This window comes from Aspergillus campestris (assembly GCF_002847485.1).
Source record: "Aspergillus campestris IBT 28561 chromosome Unknown P168scaffold_16, whole genome shotgun sequence".
In the NCBI taxonomy this organism is placed as follows: domain Eukaryota; kingdom Fungi; phylum Ascomycota; class Eurotiomycetes; order Eurotiales; family Aspergillaceae; genus Aspergillus; species Aspergillus campestris.
In genome coordinates, this window is record NW_020194351.1 from 464,535 (window position 1) to 483,792 (window position 19,258).

Below are 19,258 nucleotides of genomic sequence, written 5' to 3' on the forward strand. Positions count from 1 at the left end.
CACTGAACAAAAGACAATCAGGGGCGCGGGGGCCCTTTAACTATCTGTCCGCGGGATACGGGAATGGTACGTCACAAGCCACTGTCTCCATGCCGATCATTTTAGCCGAATAGCGTCTCCGCTCCGGACTGACGATCGATTGGGGGCCGTCGACGCGGACCCAGTGGCCAGTGTCAGTAGTGTTTGTCCTAGAAGCCCGTGAAAAAATCACTGTTCCAGAATTCCGGAAGCCCGTAGTCCCCCCCCGTATCAAAGATATTCCCGAAATCCAATGGCTAAAAAGTCAGCATGTGTGCATCGACAGTAGGATCGCCCGCAAGCTTACTGAAAGGCCCGTGGACGGCCACGACGCCGGGTCCATGGACAGCTCTGGCGTCGCGGGATATAGTCCGGGGGTCGGTAGCGGTGGAACTTCGCAATTCTCGGCGCGTCGGACATCAGCCCAAGTCGCCCCGTTCAGTATCTGGTTGCACTGCTGAATGACCCTTGCTGAAACCTGTTCGACGCTCTTGTACGGGTCTTCTTTCCCGTCCAGCCGCGCCTTGACCGACGCCAAACCCATACTAAGAAAGAAGAACGGTTTCCCACCTTTCCCTTTAGACGACATCCGACTGCCGAACGTATCGATCGTATGCTCCACCGCCCGAACTAAAACATCTTGTTGTGACCGAAATAGATCATTCAAAGCGTTGAGCGGTCCCGAGGGGGGCGATGGCCCCGATTTGGCAAACTCATTTGCCTGGAGAGACAGCTCCACGCAAATTGTGATGGCAGCGTGGAAAAACTCATCCCGAAACATTGCCCCGCTCAACTGCCCCAGATGAGGACAGGCCTGCGCTTCTGGCAGAGTGACCGCTGGGGGGTTGAGCGATGAGAGCATCTCCAGGGAGTTCTCGAGACAAACCTTGCGGGAATACGAGAATTGAGGAGACAAGAAAATGCTCAAAGCGAACGGCCTATGAAGAACCAGAAGAAACCGACGCATGAGGAAATCATAAAAGTTCCGCGCGAAGGACCGCTCTTCTAGCAGAGTAGCGGCCTGCTCCAAGTATTGCTGGATTTGTTCGCTCATCCGAAGGGCGTCGTCGTACGAAAGGGTGAATTTAAGTCTGTTCACTAGTTTGGCGATGCGAACTCGGAGGGGCAATGATCGAGCCAGCAAGACCTGAAAGCTACTTCGAGTCCCTACGGTCAAGCCTTGGGGGATTGGGTCCTCCGTCATCTTTTCCGTCAAATCTGCGTCGTCGTAGTTGGAAGGTGGCTCGCAATCGTATTCGTCGAGATCAATTTGCGTCACCATGCCTCCGTCCAGTGCCGACTGGAGATCCAGCTCCAGTATAGTTGCCCAGAGTCGGCGGCGCATTTCCGCCCAAAACTTCCCGATCTTGGGGAACCGCGAGGGACTACGGTGCAAGCCCATCGTCATCGCGGAACGGATCACAGAACCAGACGCAATCCAGACCAGGTCGCCATCATTCGCACCAGCCTGGCGGGCAATGAGAAGCAGGCACTGGATCTGTAACATGTTGAACTCGATGGAGGAACTGACCGAGGTCGAAGCAAGCCATGCATCGACGGCCACAATCCACCCCGCGGCCGCCGTGTGCAGGGTCTCCTCCTCGCTGAGTCTGGTGGCCGGGCCGAAAAAGCCACTACTAGCAGCCATCAGCGCCAGCAATTTCGCGAGGAAGACCATGTCGGTGGTCCCCGTACCATTCCAGTAAGCCTCGTACTGTTCAACAAAGCTCGGGGTATGCAAAATCCGGTACGTCGTCTCGAAGGTAGCCAAATAGACATTGAGTAGTTCGTCGGCGACCCGTCGGGGCGGCAGTATCTCCCCAAGGGCAAAGGCCTTTTCCCGGTAAGTGCGCTGGTGGTCCTGTTTTTCTCTGGACCAGAGTTCGTTCTTGAACTTGCTCAGACTGCAAAGCTCTGCTTTGCGGTTTTTGAAGTCACCGCTTTGTCCTTTTAAAAAGATGCCGATGTCTTTGAATAGGGACAGCGACACGGCCCAATGGGATCGTCCACCGAACCGGGTTTTACATGCCTTGCCTCGAAAGCAAGACCGCCCCGGAAGGTGTCTTACGGCATCACTCAGCTCCTGCGCGTTCGACGCCGTTTGCCGCACGTCTGAATCCGACCACGTATCGGTTGCCGTAGTCTCGGGGGTGGAAATGGGGTTTGCCTGGGTGAGGGCGCGTTCTAGCCCTTGCACGCGACTGCGCAACTCGGATAGTTCATCCGAGCGTCTCTGGGGTTTGGTAACTCGACTGGACGACGAGAAATGAAAGGACGAGTTCTGAAGATGCTTTGAATCAAAGACGTGGAGCCCACCGTGGACAGGGCTCCCCCGACCGGTGGAGCTCTGGGACTGTTCCCGATGGCTCTGGCGGGCGCTACTTGCCGACTGCGGACCAACATAAACGCACGACTCGGGAGACTTGGACTTGATGCACTGCTCGCAGGGTATGGATCGGTCACACTTCAATTTGCGGCGACGACAGATGGTACAGGACAAGGCGGGTCGGCGGCGTCTAGACGTCGCAAGACCCGGGAGGGCGTCATCATCCATGTGATCGAATGGGTGGAGGGCCCAGGAAAATCAGCAATAAATCAAGTCGAGTTGATGTCAGTACTAGAGTCAATCTATCCAGTCTGAATCGTGTGAAGAGATGATAATAGGGAGTGAAGATGAAGTTGTTGGAAATGTTGATGTTGATGCGGAGGTCGGAGATAGGACATCGGACATTGTCCCAATTAGGTAACTCCGACCAAGACACATGACGCCACTTTCTCTCCGCCTTCTCTACTTCTTCTTCACTCCTCGACAAGACGACTCGTTGTCGACTTATCACCCTCATCTTCGGTATACTCCCTTGACAATCGTGTCATCGTCAAGTTAGTCGACTACTTTCAAACGTGAACGGGATACGTCACGGTCTCATGGCAAATCGCCAATCCGATACGAAACACGCTGATGGGTCGGCTGGATGATCTCCATCATGAAGAATGGGATGACTCTGATACATCCCATTCGTCGGTGGATCATCTCCCTTTGAGGAAGGGGTATGGATCTATGACATGGCGATGGCCGCGCTTCTTATATCCTTCTCTCTCTCCGCCCCATTCCGTCAAACCAGCAACATCTTGGTCAGACTACATAGCATGGGCTGAACGATCTACTTAACATATGGTATCTTGCAAGGATGTTACTCCTCTTCCTCCCTCTCCCCCTTCTTCTCACCACATTATATCTCCGATCGCGATATCCCCTCGTCCAGCCTGTCTTGCTACCGGCGATCATCCTCGGCACCCTCCACGCGCTTCTCTACCCGCCCAAAGCTCAGCCATGGGTACAATACGCGAATGGCTTCCTCTCGGTCGGCTACCTTGTTCGTGCCGTCGAGCTTCTGCTCGTCCGAGACGTGGAGCAGCTCCGCGCCCTTGATCGCACCTCTCGTTCCTCGCCATACTCCTGGCAGCCGATGCCCGCGGCGTTGGGCTGGACACGTCTTCGTTGGGTGTTGGACTTGGTTATGAACCCCCGCGCCATCGGCTGGAGTCACGGCTCAGCCAGGTATCACCATCCGGAGCGTTTACAGAATCGGCGTCTAGCTTTCTTCCGCAGCCGACTTATAACACTCGTCGCGGCCTATCTCGTCTTCGATGCCCACCAGACCTGCTTTTCGCGAAACTATCCCCGAGTCTGCTCGACAATACAGACGATCCTGGATACCACTTGGCGGGTCAAGAACGCTCCCGAAATTAGCGAAAATATAGCCATCACCTACCTGTTCCCCGTTTCCTGCTGGCTAGCGGTCTTCTCTTTCATGGAAGCAGTCCGCACACTCTACAGTATGGCGACAGTGGCGATCCTGAGCACGTTCTCGGACCTGCCGTCGAGTGAACCATGGATGTATCCCGGGTGGTTTGGATCCGTCACTAGTCTTTTCCGTCTCAACCTCAAAGGTTCAACAGCACATCCCCCACTCTCTACATCTAGACCAAAACCAAAAGCTCCACATGCTAACCATGTCCAGGTATCTGGGGCAAAATGTGGCACGATCTCTGCCGTCGCCCCTTACTAGCCATATCCGTCACCATGACGCCCCAACCCTGGCCCGCCGCTCTCAAAACCTTCTTCATATACTACCTCTCGTTCATCATCTCAGGCACCTTCCATGCCGCAGGCGCATACGCGACCTTACAAAGCGCCCACTCTGCCGCCATGATGATGGCCTTTTTCAACGTCCTGCCTGTCTTCATCGCCCTGCAGCAGCTTTTCTCGGAGTACCTTGTTCCACAACTCCTGCCCCGGGGGTTGTTGGCGGACGGCGTGGCCTGGTCCACGGACGCAGTGATCATGACCGTGTGGACGCATTGGACTTGTCCGTGGTTTACTGACTATAGTGCTGTGCCGGAGATCATTGCGTCGTTTCCGCTGCCGGTGAGCTTCTGGGGTTGGTTGGGTGGATATTTGTAGCTATTTACTATACAGTCGAGATGCAACTACACATTTAGGTGCCAAAGGGCATATATATATATATATGATTATAGAGGTATACTACCGATTTTAATTACAAGCGCACGCGAACACGCTTTTGAATCATACAAATGCTTTTGATGTAGAACTCTCCATTAAAATGTCATAATGATAACAACATAGGTAAAGAAACTTTTATACCGCTATACCACGCTATGCATATTATATATCAACTTCCAACGCGCACGCCTATACAACTATACTATGTCTTGCGCCAGGTCAAACCTTTAACCGTGCGCAAGTACACCAGCAGATAAACCATTAGGTAGTTGGAGATCACAAACGCCACGAAGATGCCAAAGTAGGGCCAGATCTTGGAGGAGTCGAGCTCAATTTTGTCGAGGTACTAGTTGATTTCGTTAGTTCTGGACTGAGATCACTGGGGAAGTATGGACGGTAGGACATGGGAGAGGGAAAGAAAGGGGAAAGGGGAAACGTACATCATCTCCGACGCTGTACTCGCAGTATCCGCATGATCCGGAATCATTCGGATTAGACAGATACCCCACTCCGTGCTCTGTAAGCCAGGAGCCGGCGTATTCTCCGCAGGTCATGTTCGGTGGGCTCTCGAAGATGGTCAGTTCGCTGCTGTCGCAGATTACTGGCATGCCTCGGAGGACGGAGGTAAGAACGCCCCCGATCCAGTACGTGAACGGCGTCATGTAGTACATGGTGTATTTCCAGAAGACGGGCATGTTCTGGTGAGGCTGGAGGATGCCGTTGAAGAGCTCGCACATGATGATGAAGAATGGCATGAGTGTGGCGGCCACCATGGAGTCGGCGCTAGATGATGTTAGAACTGGAAATGTAGAAACTGTCTTCTGATTGGGGCAAAACGTACCTGAGTGCTGCAATCCACTGGCCCCAGGATGTGGCGAAGAGGAAGAACATGAAAAACATTAAGAAGCAGTATCCCGCGGCAAACCCCAGCGGGAGTCCGACAATATAGTAGTAAAGCACGTAGAAAATAACAGCGCTGATGATGGCGTAGGGGATTTCGCATACAATTTGCGAGGTGCAAAATGCGATCCAGCCGTACACGCCACTGGGGCCCTCGCGCGCCGTCCAAAGGTCGCGGTTCAAGATAAAGCGCATCGAGATCGCGTTGATGAACTCGGGTACCAGCATCAGCACGAGGAAGCACGAGAAGGCTTTGGATTGCAGATCTGTCGAACTGTTTCCGATCTGAAGGTAGGTGAGGCCGTTGATCAGGGCATGGAGGAATGATGCGTAGAGTCGAGAATATGGGTACTCGGGACTTCTCCAGAATTGCCGAAGGGTACGCTGGGTCAGAAGTGAAGTCTGTCTGAAGACCGATGGCGTGGAAAGAGTCGTCTTGGCACCGTCAGATTTCTCGACGTTCGAGCGAATTTCGGATATGTCTTTCGCGACGGCCTGCGCCTCCGCTGATCGATTCCATATACCAGCCCAGTTGACACTTTGCGATTTATCCCTAATGCCGCTCACAACCACTTCAATCAGAAAGTCTGCCGCGTTGGTGACATTCTCAGGCTGGAGTCCTTGCTTCGTGAAATACTCGAAGATAGAACAGCCCTTATCTCCCACCTCCCCGAAGTAGTAAGTACTCCCACCCGGGCTCAACGCCAGCACCCGATCAAACTCTTCAAACTGCTCCTGGTTCGCCTGGTGAATGGTACACAGAATGGCCAACCCTTGGTCGGCCAGTCGCCTTAACAGTGCAACAATGTTCGAGGCACCCTGGCTATCCAGTCCACTGGTGGGTTCGTCAAGGAAGAGCAACAATTCCGGCTTGGCGCAAAGCTCGGTTCCTATTGTGACGCGCTTCTTCTTTTCAATGTCCAACGACCCGATGATCGCGTTCTGCAAGTCGGTCAGGTCCAGCGTTTCGATGACGGTGTCAACATAAGACAGCTTGTCTTCATCTGGGACGCTTGAACTTTGACGGAGAAGAGCGGAGAACTCAAAAGCCTCCCGGACGGTACTACTCTCATCGTGGATATCCATCTGCTGGCAGTAGCCAACTCGTCGATTGAAAGTTTGGTCCGTAGGTTCCCCGTCCACGTACAATGAGCCGGTCACCTCACCTGAGCTGGGGCGTTGGGTCAGCACCGTCAGCAATGTTGACTTGCCTGCACCCGATGCTCCCACCAACGCAGTCAACGTTCCAGGCTTGCAATATCCACTGACGCCATTCAAGAGCTTCCGGGATTCCTTTCCAACCTGAACTGTCAGTTCGATGTTATCCCAAGTGAAAGTCGACTTTGTAGCAACGAGTTGTCCGCCTGACTTTTGATCGTCAAAGCTCGAGGATGAAGACTTCGATTTAACCTGCACGGGGCTGCTCTCCTCGTCTGTGGCACCTCTGGGAGACTGTCTTGATCCTTTCGGTGACTTTTTATACTGGACTGGGCCCGCACTCTCTGCCTCCCATTCCATAATTTCACTCAACCAGCAGGTGCATATCACATAGACGACAGTGAAGAGACACAGAATCCCGAAATTCCGCCAAACGTGACTGTAGTAGAATCCGTACTGGACAGCGAGATAGTCATCGCCATTGACTACTGTTGATCCAACCTGACTTCCCGGGTAGCCGCAGGTTTGATAGGCAAGATCGGTGTAGTTGGGCCCAGAAGGGACCACTGACCCTGACGAGCATGCGAAGTTGTTGTTGTGAAATTCTGCGGCCATCATAGCCTCGTAGGTATAGAGTGCCGGGGTTGTGTATGCTATCCATCCAACCCAAGGAACATCCTCTATTAGTCGGTCGATCGAGAGGACGTATCCGCCGAACACAATGCAGAACAGAACTGAGACGCCGCAGTAGCGCAGGGCGACTTCGAAATTCGACGACGCGGCCGCAAACAGTCGGAATTGGGCGGTTAGACAGATGGTGCACATATATATGAACAGGAAGTCGATCCAAAACGCACCCGCGTCGGATTTCAGGCCGGACAAGAAATACACAACGATCAAGTACAGGAAAGTGAGAGCAGATCCGATGAGCAGGTCAGTGATCACCCGAGCCAGGCACACGGCGCTGGGTGAGACGAAAGCAAACTTCTTCTGCCGGCTCAATATGTCTCGGCCTTGCATGGCGTCTTCCAGCTCGGACATTTGCAGCCAGGCAAGCAAAATCGCGGAGTAGAAGATCACACCTCCCCGGGAATACATTCCATCCGTTGTCTGGGGTTGGTCATAGAACATGGAACCAACCAGCAGGCCGTATACGACGCAAGAGATAAGCTTGATATACAACGGAGACATGTGCCCCCGAATCTGCCACACCTGACGTTTGGCACATAGCACCACTTGGCGGAACAGGGAAATGGTGTATGGGGACTTGGCGGGTACAAAACGGGACTTGTCTGTCTGGATGGTCTTTTTGAGGTGCTCCAGGCTGTCCCGCTCCGAGTCAGCCGGTGACGAGCGGCCGCTTTTTTCTCCACAGCGTTGGTTGTCGTAGTGCTGGACATCTGTTTGAATGTCCGCAGATCGATGGCTTTCTCGGAAGGCATTCTCCAGCTCGATGGGTCCCTTTGGTGCCCGATTTTCCCAGCCAGGGCGGAATCGTCGTCTCTCGGGAATAGTGATGCTAGTTAAGAAATCCGAAGTGGTCTGCATAGCTGCACATTCATACCCTAGCCCTTCAAAGTAGCTCCTCGCATCTCGGGCAGGACCCTGGTAAAGCATGCGCCCTTCGTCAATGAGTAAAACTTTGTCCACTAGTTCGTAAATTGCGTCGGACGCCTGATACAGCGTCATCAGCGTCGCTTTCCCGCAGGTGTCAGTCATGATGCGGAGACTACGCGCGTAGTCGAGGGCTGACGACGCGTCAAGACCTCTGGTGGAGTTGTCCCAGCACATGACCGAGGAATCAGTCGCGAGGGATTCGATGATTGAAATCCGCTTACGCTCTCCCCCGGAGACACCTCTAATGTACTCGTTCCCCACTAGGGTGTCCATCGTGTGGGACATGCCGAAGACCCGGCCGTAGATGTCCAAATACCGAGGGATCCTCTCCCGGTACCGCTTGGGCGTTTTGCTGTTTAGAGCGAACTCCAGGGTTTGCCGAACATTGAGCGTCGGGAAATGGACATCATCTTCAGGAACATAGGCAACCTGGTTGCGGTAATGCTTCCTCACCTCTTCGGGACTAAGACCCGAGTAATCGATAGACCCGGTGACCCCTAAGAAAGACGAATGCTGGCCGGCGATTGTGCGGAGAAAGGTCGAACAACCAGCCCCAGGCCTTCCCAATACCCTGTAAAGCTTCTTAGTCGAGACCCGCGGAAATTGCTCTGGAAGTACTTACAGCATAATCTCACCACTCCGGACTACCCCTGAGAAATCTCGGATCAAAGGACGCCCCTCCCGAGGGTCCTTGTTCGAGAGCCATGGCTTGATGGTCCATTCGTATACGTCTTGAAACGTTAAGGTTCGCCACAGAGCCGTTCCCAACGTCTTCACGTTGGCATGATCATCACCGTCACCCCATGTCGAAAGATGCTGAAAGCACACCCCGAGATTTGACCTCTTCCTGCCAGCCTGGATTTCGCTCTCGAGGAATTTATCGAAGGTCGAATGGGGCTCGGGATAGCCCTGGTCTGTTTCTTGGTGGTTGCCCTCCGTGAGGGTGCGATGAATATCGGCTATAGCATCTTCATCCTCGTGCGATAGGTGCACGCGCGGCGAGGCAACAATATCCGCCGGAGACTCTGCCTCCGGTGCGGAAGCAAGAGATCCGCCGCCGTGCAAATGGGCCGGAAGATGAGCGGGCATAGATACCGAACAATCGATCCTTCACAGGACCTCAAATCTTGCACTTTGAGCAAGCAGGTGTCGTTTGTCAAGTGGAGATATCATCAATCCATGCCACTTGGGCGGGAAGTGGGCTATATATCCAGACATGCTTAAGCTGTGTCCGGGCCTAGCCATGGTGGACTTGAGCGTTGGCCACCACACTAGATCGAAAAGGAAGCCAAGCTTCAGGGTGAACGGGACGTCATCCAATTCCAATGAATAACAGAATGGCCACAACGCTACCAATTGGTTGAAGTGCCACTTGGGGCGTGGGAACTCCACGAGCTGCCATTGTTCTCTTAACAATGCCATTGGTCGGCATTCAGTAGTGGAGACCTCCCTTAGTGCAGTGTTGGAAACGGAGTCGAAAAAAAGCATTTTCAAATTTTCCGCGTATTCTTTTCCCACTCGGGCAGCTCGATGGAGAAAACCATCGTCCCATCCAAGAAAAGGGATAAGAAATTCTCGGAAGACCCATGGAACCATGAGAGAATCCGGTAGGAGAAGAACCACCTCGACTTCGAAGAATGGAGGCGACCCATGAGCCTGAGGCTGCTGATTGGCCTGCTGGCCTGGGGAATCCAAAAAGGCAGCCAAGACTACAGCCGCCTTTAACTCGGTCTTCGGTTCCAGCGATCTATCGATTTTTTTCCTTCTCTTTGCCTTGTTCGGTTTGCATTTCCCTCTTTTCGTCTTCTTTTCTTTTTCTTATACCGGTGCCCAACTTTCGGTCCCAACTTATGCTGCGGGGAATTCCCAAGACCGGTTGTGCATAAGTTGTGGGATATGAGGGATCTCGCTGAACGTTGGTACCTATACTTCAATCTCAGATTAGATCTCGATATCATTAGATCTCGATATCGCATGGAGTAGATAGCCAGTCATAGGGTTTCTGTTTCAAGTAGTCAGAAGCATTATGGTACTGAAGAGCCTGTTGAAGCGTACTCATTTTACCCTAAGGAGTTGAGACAAGATCGGTCTGACTGTACTCCAGAGTCTCCCGCATTGATGCCAGTAATGCACATAGGGTGAGTCATCCATAGGCATAAAAGAGCATAACGGGGTTTATTGATCTTACGATAAACACCCAACTATAAAGACTTACACAAATCTATTTCTTCATCGTTCTGTTTTGTTCAATTTTTTCTTGCTCATTAAACATTCTCACACAATGTCTTTTTCTGCCTTCGGTCCTCTTACCGGTAGTATTGACTTGGTGGAGAGCGGAGTTCATTAAGACTCATGAATCGGAGTATATCTTCTCGATATGTGCTGCGTTATGGTTTAAGGAGACATGTGTATGCGACTCGCCCATGCGCCTTCAAACGCATCCTCTCAATTGATTCCAAAATCACCTCAAGGATGACAGTAAAAACAAGAGAGACAGGGTCAGTTCTTCACGTCACGTCGATGTTAGTCCAAGACATCAGGTATCCTGTGCCACAACATGATGGTCGAGCAGCCACAGGGCGATGGCTTCTTCCACGTTGGTCTGATACTGCATGTAATTATACTATGCTTCTTAGCATGAACATGTATAGCACGACCCAAGTGTCCCATTACTTGGGTAATTTGGGTAAAGCAAAGTTCTCTTGCTTCCTGCAGGCATGCGAGCGACTTGTGCGGCCAAAACTGATCAACAAGCAATGATATCGATGAACCTATGGAACGGGTTCTATCAAATCGTGCTGCCTTTCGTAGTCAACCATTCAGTGATATGGATGAAGCTAAAGTTAACCTAGGTATGTTTTCTCCCCCAAACAAAGGTCATGGGCAATCTACGAGAGGGAAACAAAGGAAAAAGTTGGTAAGTACAACAGGAATGAAAAGCGCATATCATATTGATATCTATCATATATCAGATCTGCCCTCTCGAATGAAACCAACATGGCATCTAACACACACATAGCTGCCGCTGATCGGCGAACAATGCTTGGCCTTCTAACATATGTGATATGATTCCTGGCTTAATTCATTGCCAAGACGTATGTGTTGGAGACTAAACCACAATCACCGCGCATGAACCTACAACCTATTGTCCCAATGGGGAAATATTGGCTAGTCAACAACATGATTCAACAGAGAGGAATCTATTCTTGGTTAGTAACAAAATCTAGTGTATCCCGCCATTCTGATCTATAATGATTCATAATCCGCCATGTCGGCTGAGATGTACTGGTGATGGGCTAGGTGCATGTATGGGGTTGGCCTGCTGAATGGCGGTCTCAAGGTGTGCAAAGCTGGAAACCTGCCCCGACGCGAGCATATATAGAGGTTGGGACGCCAGTTCATTTCTTCGCTGTCGGAAAATTGTACAAGCTGCTTGTGAGCGATCCACGGTGCCTAGTTTCAGTACACAGTCCAGCCATGGTGAGATTCATTGTGGTGTTGATTTTTGCCATCTTGGCTTTCTGTACGTGGTTTCCGTCTCTCTTCTTGATGCAAGGGCCTCATGTTTCCGCATCTTGAGAATTTCTCCCTCTGTATATTGAGGTCAATATGTCGTGGAACGAGACTGACCTGACAGGCTCCCTCGTTCTGGCTGAGCCGGCCACTTTTCGCCCCACAGGTCAATCCGACATATCCTTCAGTATCGCCGTCTCTGGTGCAAGGGAATCGTCAAGCTCCGACCGCGTTTTCTTCCAGATTCAAGCCCCCGACGCGATCCAGTGGGTTGGACTGGGCCAAGGTAAAGGGATGAAAGGGTCTAACATATTTGTCCTCCACAACTCCGCATCATCTAACAATGTGACCTTGTCTCCGCGCTCTGGCGTGGGCCACAAACAACCACAATACAACCCCGACGCCCAAGTCTCGCTTTTGAATGGTAGTGGCAATCGCAATGGAATTCTGACCGCCAACGTGCAGTGTGATAACTGTCTCCAATGGGAAGGCGGATCGCTCGACACCAGCAGCTCGTCTAGCCCATGGATCTTTGCATACAAGGAAGGCCAGCCACTGAACTCCGACAACGTCAGAGAGAATATCCAATTCCACGATATGTTCGGTGGATTCTCCGTCGACTTGACCAAGGCAAAGTCCACATCCCAGAACCCATTCAGGGATTACAACCCCCCACGCCAGAACAGCGCAGCTATCAACACTGCGTCAAAAGGCTCCGGGGGCGGTAACGCCATGCTGATCGCCCACGGCTTCATGATGGCAATCGCCTTCGTCCTTTTATTCCCGCTCTTCGCCCTCCTGGTTCCCTTGCCAATCCCCATCTCAGTAGCCAAGATCCATGCGCCGTTGCAGGTATTTGCCCTCGCGCTTGCCATCGCGGGGGCCGGACTCGGGATTAAACTCTGGGTTAGTGGCGGGGCAAGGAAGACCGCGCATCCCATCATTGGCATTGTGGTCATAGCACTCCTTGTTCTCTTTCAGCCCGCCATGGGCTTGTTGCAACATATGCATTTTCGACGAACAGGGGGGAAGAGCCCGTTTGCTTATGCGCACCGGTGGTTGGGCCGCGTGTTGATCATCCTTGGTATTATCAATGGAGGCCTTGGCTTGCGTTTGGCGGGAATTGGTTCCCCCGGTACTCCGAAGGGCGCTATGATTGCGTACTCAGTCATTGCGGGGATCGTGGGATTGACCTACCTCGCTGTGCATGGCTTTGTGGCGATGAAGGGAGGGCGCGAGAAACCCGAGTCTCCTGAACGGACAGAGGGATTAGGGGGTCCTTCTGCATCATGATTTGTTGTACGCTTTATGTTTATTCGAGACTCTGGACTCCGTTTGCTGTAATGCAAATTGCTTATTTCGAGATTTGATATTGCTGTAATGACGTGTTGGTAAGGTCTATAGATTTGCGGGTGATTTGCAGTGCATGACGTAGATTCAAAACAAACCAAACAACATCTAAACAACCACCAACCTTACGAAAATTGTTCAACAACTCCATTTCTACATCCTCTATATTCTATAACCTCCTACCTAGCCACCACATCTACGAGAACAAAGTGTTCCTACATGGATACCAGAAAATGCTCTTCAACGCCCTCATCCGCACGCACCACATAACCTCCCGCAAAAAAGTCTCCGCCCTCAAACGGGCCGCCGACTCCCACAACTGCTTCGTACTCCTGCGCTCCGGCGGTTGTCCGGGGATTATGTACGTCGAGGCCAAGGACAAGGAAGCAGTTGAATCCTGGGTCACGGTGGTGAAAAAGTTGCGGTACAAAGATTTCCAATTGGTTGCGCGGCCGGGGAGTCTGCAAGACGCGGCTGAGGATCATCAATCGTCTGCGCCGAGCTCGCGACGGCCTGATAAGGCTACCTTGGGAATTAAGAACTCTCTCAAGGATGAGCGCGAGTATGTGGATAAACCTGGGCTGCGAGAGGTTGATTCGGTCAAAGAATTTGGTGGTATGATGGAAGACCGGGGAATCTGGGCTTGGTGGCGGAAGAGTATGGGATACGCCAGTTGACGGAACCAACATGGGATCTACGCTACGCTGTCGCTTGAGTGCATGCTTTTCGTCGGCCAGATGCGACATTCGCGATCCCATTGTTCAGGGAAACTCGAGGACCATTCCTCCGCTATCTTCGATTTAATTGTGAGAGAATGTCTCTCGGTCGGGCCGGATCTCTCGGCCGTTTCTACGCCATGCAGGGCTTCATCCTCCGGCAATACACACTCTCACGACTGCCATGGCCAGGAGATTCTACCACTATCATGATTTGATATTGTGTGGAATATTGTGTGGACTATTTGCAGGGCTCAGTTGAGCCACTTTCCTACGATTTTGCCAGGTTATGGCCTGGCAACTGCAATACCCGGCCATTCTGCCCTATCTCCTCTTCAGAGGCAGCGATCTCCGGTGTTTGTTTAACAGGTGTGAGTGGTCTTTTTTGGTGCTTTGTGAGTGAGCACTTCGGGTCGTTCAGCAGTTTTGGACCTGTGCAGGTCTTCATGGCGTTCCCGAGAGCCACTTGGTCCTCCCAACCGTTGATATAGTCCCCATGCAGACCATAGCCGGTTGCATCGCCATTGCTGTATACCCAATTATCGTGATCCGGAAATGGGTGTGTGTTGAAAAAGAACTCCAAGAATATGGAGAGGATCGCCACGGGATGAGACTTGGGACAGACGCCGCTGTTATAGTCTCCGGATGCGGGATATGCCATCTGGTCATGTCAGTGTCAGAAAAAAAATGCAGCTTTTGCAACGGAACACTCACGTGGCTCCTGTGGTCTTTGCTATCGATGTTTTGACCGTCCCAGCAAGAAGGCAAGAATACCTGCGACCTCAACTTGGCACATGGCTTGTTTGGCATATTATTGGTCTCCGACGATGATCCATCTTCTCCAATGCACATGTGGGTGGTCGCCCGTTGGGCAAAGTCGGCGTCATCATAGGTCCTGGATGGCCATGTCAGCGTGACCACAACTCGCGGCAAACGGACTATCTAACCGACGATTGGTATCACCGGCAACGACGCGGAGCCCAGCTGGAGGCGCTATCGCGCCATCACTTCCGTCACAGGATGTTGCGCCTTCGGTATAATTGCATGCTCTGTTCAGATAGTAAACCACCTGGCCTGTTAACACGGTCTACCACAGAAAGCAACGGGAGGCTAATGGCATACATTTCCGTCATTCTCCACCAACTCGAATGCTCCATTTTTCGCGCGGTGATAAAGCTGCGGGATCCAATAATTGCTCTTGTCTATTACCACGCCACAGGTTGTCTCGTTCGCCTTCGTGGCCGTGTCGATATCCATCGTCTGCTGAAATGCGGTTCCTCCGGCGACTATGTGGACGTGTCCAGCGGTCTTGCCGGGGAACATAATAGGGTCGGATCGTTGGATAGTCAATGTTTCACAACTAAAGGTGAATTCGTCAATGCCTTTCGCCAGCGTGGAGCTGCAAAGCGTCAGCACCAGGCCCCCGGTAAGAACACCACTAGCCTTCATAGTGTTCTGTTTCGTCTGCGCCAGGAGATCAATTGCAGTCGCCAGTCGAGACCAGAAATATCCAGAAGACGGTATCCCATGGCGGGAGTTCTTGCTCTGTTTATGCGATCATTTCCAAGCTCGCTGGCATGCCGTCGACTTGGCAGGAACTAAAAAAAAACACCATGGCGCCCCGGGTATCGCGTCGTGGAATGTGTACGTCGCCGAGACCATCTCAGATCCAAGCCACTCCATACCAGATTACGTCACTTACAAATGGCCAGCATCGCGTATCCGTCAGCCACCAGTATGTACTGTCGGTGTAGCCATACAGCCGTTGTGCCAAGACTCCGGCAGAGGTCTTATCCGGGGCAAGATGTGCCTGGACAAGGCCAGGACTTCGTCAGTACGTCCGATGAACCAAGGATGTGTATGATCTAAGATAATTGCGCTGAAGAAATTGAAATAGTCCAAGAGAATATCTGCCAGTGTCTTATTGTCATCGTAACTCAATTGTTGTTTGTAGAGGCTGACCCCGCTTGTTCTTGACTTTCCGGTAAAGTCAATGTTTATATTCTTTTATTTTTTTCCAATTGATTCTTGGATTTAGCCCAAAGAAAATGATAGTAATGCCATTTCCATATATTATAGCACTCGAGACAGCCGGGGAATACCGACTCGGGATGCCGGGGAGTTCTCCATGGCCATGATTTCTTTCTATGTATACCGATGTGGGGTCGACACCTCAGGCCGCCTCTCCCCCACAGATCCGCCTTCTTCACTTCCCGAGTTCTGCTCCGAGCTCTCCGTCGTCCGTGGTTCTATCTTTGCCCAGAGATGCGCCGCCGTGGCGGTCTTAGTCCTGCATCTCCATCTTATTTGCTGACTTTTTCTAATTCCTAATTTGATATTCCTTTCCACCTCCGCATTCAAGTCCCTTCATTCCAACTGAAGATCGTCTGTAACCGCGTGTGTTCTCCATCTTTGAGTCAGCTCTCGCGCGCCTCTTATACTGGGCTCCTACATGGCATGCCCTTTCCCTTATACTTGAGCCTCCTCAATGGATGAGGGCTCGGACCCAAAGCCCCCTCGCCGAAAGAGGGTCTCCAGAGCTTGCGATCGGTGCCGTAGTAAGAAGGTGGGTTTCTCCCCTCGCGCATTTATCACTCTGTCCCTTCTCGCGGACTCAGCCTCTTCATTCATATATGAACTTTCGCTACTGACTAATCGTTGTCATATCGTTCTATTTCCATCTTCAGATCGGGCTAACACATGAACTCAGGACAAATGCGACGGTCTTCGTCCCGCCTGCACCGCCTGTCGCGCGTCCGGCTTAACCTGCTCCTATGATCCGCACGCGAAGAAGCGCGGTCTGCCTGAAGGCTATGTTCGCGGTCTCGAAAAGCTCTGGGCCTTGTCAATATGCAACATCGATGGCTTCGAAGACACCATGCTGGCCCTCTTGGGTAACACCTCTGAATCAACTGGTCGCAGGGATAGGCTCATGGATCTATGGGCCGACGATGGTGCGTCGGAGACATTGCACGAGTCGTGGAAATCAAGCCGTCTATACGGTGTACTGGAAAAGATGCTCTCGACGTCGGCTGCATCGCCGGTAACACACCTCTCGGGTAAACGCCCTCGGGAGGATGAGGGCGTTGGCGTTGACGGCGACTGGGGATTTCGCATCGAGCGCAGCTCGACGCCCATCCCCAAAGGCGCACCTCGCGCAATGGATCCACCTATGTCTCCGAACTCCAAAAGGCCACGGCTGTCCCAACCGGTGGATAGTGCCTTGGTCTCCCAGGCCGCCAATACGCTTCATGCGCCGCTGCACTTGCCCGCTCTAGCGTCGCAATTGTTAGATCTATACTTTGCGACCACCCACTCCTGGCTTCCAATTGTCCCAAAGCACAACATCCTTCGGGCGTCCTACCTCTATGCAAATGCGCCGCTGTCTGTGGCCAAGGAGGCTCCTGGTTCGGGAGACCATGCCGCGCTATGGGCCCTCCTCAGTTACACCTTTTCTCAATCACTGACAAACCCGCAAGACCGGTCCGTCCTGCACACGACAAGGGAGTATTATTCTGTCGCACGCAGCTTGATCCCTGCCGAGACGGAACGATACGAGATCGGACACGTCCAGGCCTTGCTTCTGCTCACTTTGGTGAACGTTGGTGTGGGGGAATGGAATGCTGCCTGGCTGTTGATCGGCCAAGCAGTCCGTATGGCCATTGCCTTGGATTTGGGCATCCTCACCGACATGCGCAGGTCGGAGGACGTGCGGCAAGGGAAAGCTGTTTTCCTTGGATGCTTCGTGTTAGATTCCTTACTGTCCTTCCGCCTATCGCGAAGACCGTGCATGCACTCGCAGGATTTGAGCACCGTGGGCCTACTGGAGGAGGACGGTCTCGAGGAATGGAATTCTTGGGCCGACGTCCTTCCACCAAGTGGGGGTACACAGGGGAGAAATTCACCCCGACGCGGTCCGCTCCGTGCTATCAGCTGCTTCAACCGGCTGGTGGAATTGGCCAGCGTGCTAAACAATATCGCTCGAGAGTCTACTACCGAATCCATTGCGCCCGCCGCTGCCCAGCAGTTGGTTCTTGAACTCAAGCAATGGGATGATCGTCTGCCCTTAGGATGCCGGCTAATAGGGCCGGATAGCATCTACCCTGAGCGACATTCGGCGCTTCTCCCGCATCAAAGCTACCTCGGTATGACCTACGTCGCTACATTACTCTGGCTGTACCTGCGTATTGCCCCTCAAGAACTCGAGCGGCATCGCACACAGCGGCCGGCCGTCGAAGGCGCCAAGAAACTTCTATATCGCGCTCTCCCCATGATATCTCAGCATTTGGATAATTTCGGGTCTTGTGGACTACCCCCAATATTTGAATTCTCACTACGAACCATCGCGCAGCAAGCCTTCATTTTGAGAAAGAAGATTGAGCCCGAGGTGTTTCCTTTTGGCCGATGGACAGATGCACTGCTCCAACACACCATGGAACTCAGCTCCACCTGGTCGGTCTATCGCTCACTCGCAACCAATATTGAGGATTGGTATCAGTCCAACGAGATCTATGAGTCTGCAGCCCCTACTCGAGGCTTCGACGCGACCACAATCCGACCTCCATACATACCACCCACAACCATGTTCGCTCCAGACGCCATGGCGATGCCAACAAGACAGCAGCCCTTGGACGATGAAACAGCGATGCATCCCCGTCCACAGATGAGACTATCAGAAACGGCTTACCCGCCATCCGTCCTCGGCATCAGTATCCCAGTAGATGGGCAATACATGACGCCCAAAGACGCGACAGCGGATACCGCCGACCCATCCATGCTGGACATCTCACTCCAACCCCAAATCGACAGATCTCGTGGAAGCACCCTAGCCGAGAAGCCGGGGAGTTCCAAAAGGCCCCCTCCCACCTCGCACCCACAACCCCCCACCCCAGACTCCTCCATCTCAAACGCACCACCGCCCGGAACCCCAGCCCCCACCGACCCCCATATCCCCTCCAGAGAAGAAAACAGGAGCCTACACCCGGCCATCCCAGACACAGAAAGCCTCCCCCCAGCCCCAAGCAGCAGCAGCGACATAGACGCCATCTTCTCAGACCTCGCCTACCTCGACACCACAGAATGGGCCACAAGCCGCGAAGCAGGATTGAAAGATTTTGGCTTCCTAGACGACAGCACATTCCAAGCGTTCTGTCACGACCCGGACCGTCTGGTGGGCTCTGAACCGTTGGTCCATCCTTCTTCTATTGCGGATATATGGCCGCCGCCGGGGTTCTTTCCCGAGACGTTTCAGGATTCGGGTGAGGATGGGATGAGGGATTAGCCTTCATCTGGACTGTCTATTTGGATTCGTGACGATTGGTTTTGTGGATTATTGAGGACTACACACATGTATAGATACATAGACATATATATACCGTCCCTCCAGCTAGACTTTTCGAGTGTTAGTTTGAAATACCCAGCATTATCTATACTGTGGCATTGATACCAAGACGTATATCCG

At 52.5% G+C, this 19,258-nt stretch overlaps 7 protein-coding genes across 7 annotated transcripts; 4 read left to right on the forward strand and 3 right to left on the reverse strand.

Moving 5' to 3' along the window:
- Positions 1-188: 188 nt before the first annotated feature.
- Positions 189-2,572, reverse strand: P168DRAFT_244508 (putative C6 transcription factor; the record flags this gene model as incomplete). Its single annotated transcript, XM_024833933.1, has 2 exons — positions 189-275; positions 326-2,572. The coding sequence occupies 2 exons, from the start codon at positions 2,570-2,572 to the stop codon at positions 189-191; spliced, it is 2,334 nt and encodes a 777-aa protein (XP_024688767.1).
- A 163-nt stretch (positions 2,573-2,735) lies between these two features.
- P168DRAFT_293745 (uncharacterized protein) lies at positions 2,736-4,557 on the forward strand. Its single transcript, XM_024837869.1, has 2 exons — positions 2,736-3,969; positions 4,041-4,557. The coding sequence occupies exons 1-2, from the start codon at positions 3,207-3,209 to the stop codon at positions 4,481-4,483; spliced, it is 1,206 nt and encodes a 401-aa protein (XP_024688768.1). The 5' UTR covers positions 2,736-3,206; the 3' UTR covers positions 4,484-4,557.
- Positions 4,558-4,656: 99 nt separating this feature from the next.
- P168DRAFT_276611 (putative ABC multidrug transporter) lies at positions 4,657-9,307 on the reverse strand (the record flags this gene model as incomplete). Its single annotated transcript, XM_024835574.1, has 4 exons — positions 4,657-4,889; positions 4,984-5,326; positions 5,385-8,789; positions 8,841-9,307. 4 exons carry the CDS (start codon positions 9,305-9,307, stop codon positions 4,746-4,748), a joined length of 4,359 nt encoding a protein of 1,452 aa, XP_024688769.1. The 3' UTR covers positions 4,657-4,745.
- Positions 9,308-11,222: 1,915 nt separating this feature from the next.
- On the forward strand, positions 11,223-13,057 carry P168DRAFT_293748 (cytochrome and DOMON domain-containing protein). Its single transcript, XM_024837870.1, has 2 exons — positions 11,223-11,741; positions 11,856-13,057. Exons 1-2 carry the CDS (start codon positions 11,696-11,698, stop codon positions 13,022-13,024), a joined length of 1,215 nt encoding a protein of 404 aa, XP_024688770.1. The 5' UTR covers positions 11,223-11,695; the 3' UTR covers positions 13,025-13,057.
- Positions 13,058-13,314: 257 nt separating this feature from the next.
- P168DRAFT_322628 (uncharacterized protein) lies at positions 13,315-13,758 on the forward strand (the record flags this gene model as incomplete). The annotated part of the gene is made up of 1 exon (XM_024840593.1): positions 13,315-13,758. One exon carries the CDS (start codon positions 13,315-13,317, stop codon positions 13,756-13,758), a length of 444 nt encoding a protein of 147 aa, XP_024688771.1.
- A 200-nt stretch (positions 13,759-13,958) lies between these two features.
- P168DRAFT_276618 (DUF1996 domain-containing protein) lies at positions 13,959-15,408 on the reverse strand. The gene is made up of 4 exons (XM_024835575.1): positions 14,920-15,408; positions 14,745-14,866; positions 14,512-14,692; positions 13,959-14,458 (listed from the first exon to the last, which is right to left on the reverse strand). Exons 1-4 carry the CDS (start codon positions 15,244-15,246, stop codon positions 14,069-14,071), a joined length of 1,020 nt encoding a protein of 339 aa, XP_024688772.1. The 5' UTR covers positions 15,247-15,408; the 3' UTR covers positions 13,959-14,068.
- An 877-nt stretch (positions 15,409-16,285) lies between these two features.
- Positions 16,286-19,203, forward strand: P168DRAFT_285686 (putative C6 transcription factor; the record flags this gene model as incomplete). The annotated part of the gene is made up of 3 exons (XM_024836228.1): positions 16,286-16,363; positions 16,508-19,055; positions 19,184-19,203. The coding sequence occupies 3 exons, from the start codon at positions 16,286-16,288 to the stop codon at positions 19,201-19,203; spliced, it is 2,646 nt and encodes an 881-aa protein (XP_024688773.1).
- Positions 19,204-19,258: the final 55 nt, after the last annotated feature.

Excerpts from the sequence above, each read along its gene's own strand:
- P168DRAFT_293745 (XM_024837869.1), top strand. The coding sequence starts at position 3,207 with ATGTTACTCCTCTTCCTCCCTCTCCCCCTTCTTCTCACCACATTATAT. Across the intron at positions 3,970-4,040 it reads TTTCCGTCTCAACCTCAAAG|GTATCTGGGGCAAAATGTGG; the intron begins GTTCAACAGCAC and ends AACCATGTCCAG.
- P168DRAFT_293748 (XM_024837870.1), top strand. The coding sequence starts at position 11,696 with ATGGTGAGATTCATTGTGGTGTTGATTTTTGCCATCTTGGCTTTCT. Across the intron at positions 11,742-11,855 it reads TTTTGCCATCTTGGCTTTCT|GCTCCCTCGTTCTGGCTGAG; the intron begins GTACGTGGTTTC and ends CTGACCTGACAG.
- P168DRAFT_276618 (XM_024835575.1), bottom strand. The coding sequence starts at position 15,246 with ATGAAGGCTAGTGGTGTTCTTACCGGGGGCCTGGTGCTGACGCTTTGC. Across the intron at positions 14,867-14,919 it reads TGGTGGAGAATGACGGAAAT|GTGGTTTACTATCTGAACAG; the intron begins GTATGCCATTAG and ends TTAACAGGCCAG. Across the intron at positions 14,693-14,744 it reads GCCGGTGATACCAATCGTCG|GACCTATGATGACGCCGACT; the intron begins GTTAGATAGTCC and ends ATGGCCATCCAG.